The sequence below is a fragment of the Miscanthus floridulus genome, chromosome 18, assembly GCF_019320115.1.
Source record: "Miscanthus floridulus cultivar M001 chromosome 18, ASM1932011v1, whole genome shotgun sequence".
Classification (NCBI taxonomy): domain Eukaryota; kingdom Viridiplantae; phylum Streptophyta; class Magnoliopsida; order Poales; family Poaceae; genus Miscanthus; species Miscanthus floridulus.
Window position 1 is genome coordinate 21,330,750 of NC_089597.1, and position 3,762 is coordinate 21,334,511.

The following is a 3,762-nucleotide window of genomic DNA, read 5'->3' on the forward strand; positions in this document are numbered from 1 at the left end:
GCATTGTTCGCGCGCTACGTGGCTGCCAGAGCTCGAACCTGTGACCTCGGGCTCGCGCGTTCCCTCCTCTAACCACTCCACTCAATACTCACTTGTGTCTATATTAGATTTTGGTTCCCCACGTATTATCCTAAACCGAGCATAAATTAATTGTTTAAGGCCATAAACGAATTGAAATGAAAAAGTTGTCAACTATAAAGTTTCATAACTTTTCGAGATCTACAACTTTCATTTTGGTAGTATCTCCATCCGAGGCCGTTTACAAAATTTGAATTTCAAATTTGAGAAATTCAAACGTAGTTTTCCATGGCAAGATGATTTCAAATCCAAAAGTTGTCAACTATAAAGTTTCATAACTTTTCGAGATCTACAACTTTCGTTTTTGTTGTTTGTCCATCCGAGGTCGTTCGAAAAAACTCGAATCCTAGTGCTTAATCCTTATCGAGTCAGGAGAGCTGTCGGCAACTCAGAAGCCGACATACCATTTTTTAAAAAATAAATATTTTAATTGAAAAATTGCAAATGTAGAAGATGTTATAAAAATAGCAAGTATAGTATCCCGTCGGTCTCTCGACGGCCAAGAGGACGTAAGTATAGTGTCCCGTCGGTCTCTTGACGGCCGACAGGCTACGTGGCAACGTCACAGCAGCGGACACGCGCGGTTGCAGACCAGTCGGCTTTCCAGAGGCCGATAGGCCGTTCAACAGCCGCGCACACCCACAAGTACGTGCAGACTGTGCATGCTGTGTCCACGCACGCATGCTCCTAGTTTTATTCTGTTCCTCTGTCATGTACTCATGTGTATGTGTATATGATGGTGTCAATCCTTTGTTGTACAGGCTGCTGCGCCCAAGCCCAAGCCGAAGGTCGAGGATGGTATCTTCGGCACGTCCGGCGGGATCGGTTTCACCAAGGAGAATGAGCTGTTCGTCGGCCGTGTCGCCATGCTTGGCTTTGCCGTGAGTATATTTAGAAGACACTGACGCCCATGTTGTGCAGCTGCATCTGGATGGAGTGTATTCATGCACGCTTAGGAAGTAGTAGAAAAAAAAGTTCTTATATACTCTCCGTATTTAAATATATATGACGTTTAGAATAAGCTAGTTAGCTTTATTAGGTAATTAGGACGTCTTAAACATTACATTTAAAAATGGAGAGAGTATATCTTTTAGAGTTAACAGAGGCGATATCTTTCATATTGACCAAAATAATTAGAGTAGTGCACACCATCCATCTATGGTATTATATTTGGAAACACAACAATATATAGCTTTGGCAATAAAGCATAGCCATTCAATTTTTGTGATAGCTACTGCTGCTGCCGTAGCAGGATACGGTGGTCGCTGTTACGAACGGAAGCATGACCACATTCCATGTTTCAGGGTTCCCACGTTATAAAATAACACTCAAGTTTCCGTTCTCGTTTCCTCATGGGAACATGGCTGCTAAGTGTTACCTCTGAAGTTAGCTGCTGGGTTTCAACTCCAGATTAAAATTCAGTAGGGAAAAAGAGGAATGATGGGTGGAAGAAAATCGCTAACGGTCAAAATAAAAGACTTACTCACTTAATTTGAACCCGAAATAAATTACTCAATTACTCCTGGTAGTTAGCAGTCTCCCAAAATAAATAAATTATAGATTGTCTAATTTATGCATTATCTTGTTATGGACAGCTACTCGTGTATGTATTATGGAGTATTGTCAGTTGAAACGAGGATTTATTAACACTAGTCTTGAACATGCATGGCAGGCATCGCTACTTGGAGAGGCCATCACCGGGAAAGGCATCCTTGCCCAGCTGAACCTGGAGACGGGCATCCCCATCTCTGAGGCGGAGCCCCTGCTCCTCTTCTTCATCCTCTTCACCCTCCTTGGCGCCATTGGCGCTCTCGGGGACCGTGGTAGGTTCGTCGACGAGGAGGTCACCGGCCTGGACAAGGCCGTCATCCAACCCGGCAAGGGCTTCCGCGGCGCCCTCGGCCTCAGCGAGGGAGGTAAAAAAGAAAAAAAGAAAAAAAGAACGGTTCACGACACTTTCGCATGCAGTTGTCTCTTGTTCGTTGATTTGAACATTTTTTTTATTTAATGGTGGTGCCTGCGGTGCATGCGATGCAGGGCCGCTGTTTGGGTTCACCAAGTCGAACCAGCTGTTCGTGGGGCGGCTGGCGCAGCTGGGCGTGGCCTTCTCCATCATCGGCGAGATCATCACGGGGAAGGGCGCGCTGGCGCAGCTCAACATCGAGACGGGGGTGCCCATCAACGAGATCGAGCCGCTCGTCATCTTCAACGTCCTCTTCTTCTTCGTCGCCGCCATCAACCCCGGCACCGGCAGGTTCATCATCGGCGAAGGCGAAGAAGAGTAGGCTAATCGATGCTGGCCTCGGACATGATGAGTGATGAGTAGTGTGCGCTTGGGTTACCTGTGATTGATCGATCGGTGCGTGTGCGTACGTGCTTTGTTGTGTATTAGTAAGCGTGATGAGACCTCGAAAGGTAGGATGTCTTGTTGGGTTGTCTTGTAGAAACAAGAGCTTTATGTTAGCTAATATGCAATGCTTGCAAGAAAGTGTTATTCTAGCTTGAGATGCATGAATGGAGGGAGCACATGTTCTCCTAGACTAGATCTTGTTCAGTTCGAGAGATCACCGGCCAACCATCGGTATAAATCACACTGACCTTCGGTACTGAACTGCATTTCTCTTAGGCGCTCTCTCCTGTAACTCTACTCAATTTCCGTTTGGGCCTGTTTGTTTAGACTTTTTGGGGGCTTTTGATCTTAGCTCTTGGACTTTGAAAAAAAAAACTCACAGAAACTAAAAGCGTGGAGCTCACTACAGTGAGCTTTTGACTTATGAGAGTTGTTTAACTTTTAAAAAATATAAAAACTAGTAATCTAAAAGTGATCGAAAGCTCAAGGCCTAACTTTTGCTGGGCAAGGTAATTATGGCTAACGACGAAGTTCAGATATAAATGGGCCCATCCACTTGTGTGTGTATGGACTGGTAGGCTGGGAGTTTAGTTCCAAAAATTTTTGCGCAGTACTTATCACATCGATTCTTGCGGCACATACATGGAGTACTAAATATAGACGAAAAAAAACTAATTACACAGTTGGGTGAGAAATCGCGAGACGAAACTTTCGAACCTAATTAGTCCATAATTAGACACTAATTGTCAAATACAAACGAAAATGCTACAGCCAAACCCAAAAATTTTTGCATCTAAACCCGCGCTGATTTGAGCCCAAAGCAATAGCTAGCGTGGGCGGATCTGGTAGTAGCATCTAGTTAGTGTGGCATGTGCTTATGGAATTGCCCCATTTTAGCTCAGGCTCCGCCACTGGTCCGGCGAAATCAGTCCCATCCGGCGACCTCTCTCCATTCCAGGTGAGTATATGCGCAGAATCTCACTCTCCGAACAGATCCCATCGATTTGGGGTGCACCACTTCTCCTGGTTGTGTGGGATGGCGTGATTCGTGGTTGCAATGGCCGGATCTTCAAGTCTTCTTCCTAACCTCTTCCTCTCTTGGCAGATCTGCGACACATTGCTAGCAAGTAGGCCCCTCCATCTCCTCGGCAGAGGTATGTTCCTCAACATTCTCTGATTTTGTATGTCCTTTGCCACATAAGTAAGGTCACGGTTGGTGATTAGCATGATGTAGTATTTGATTTTGGCTTTCCTGTGTATAGCAACCTGAAGATCAGTGTTATTTCTGACCTGCTAATTTGTCCTTTTGCTTTTATTAGTCAAATCTTGAAATG

The 3,762-nt window shown here is 45.1% G+C and overlaps 1 protein-coding gene across 1 annotated transcript; it reads left to right on the forward strand.

The window, feature by feature from the left end:
• The first annotated feature begins 810 nt into the window (after nucleotides 1–810).
• Nucleotides 811–2,566, forward strand: LOC136521869 (photosystem II 22 kDa protein 1, chloroplastic). Its single transcript, XM_066515640.1, has 3 exons — nucleotides 811–959; nucleotides 1,751–1,994; nucleotides 2,116–2,566. The coding sequence occupies exons 1-3, from the start codon at nucleotides 945–947 to the stop codon at nucleotides 2,361–2,363; spliced, it is 507 nt and encodes a 168-aa protein (XP_066371737.1). The 5' UTR covers nucleotides 811–944; the 3' UTR covers nucleotides 2,364–2,566.
• The last annotated feature ends 1,196 nt before the right edge of the window (nucleotides 2,567–3,762 follow it).

What these genes read in the sequence shown, in the direction of transcription:
- LOC136521869 (XM_066515640.1), top strand. An exon ending in CCTCGGCCTCAGCGAGGGAG is followed by an intron (nt 1,995 to 2,115) that starts GTAAAAAAGAAA and finishes CATGCGATGCAG; the next exon opens with GGCCGCTGTTTGGGTTCACC.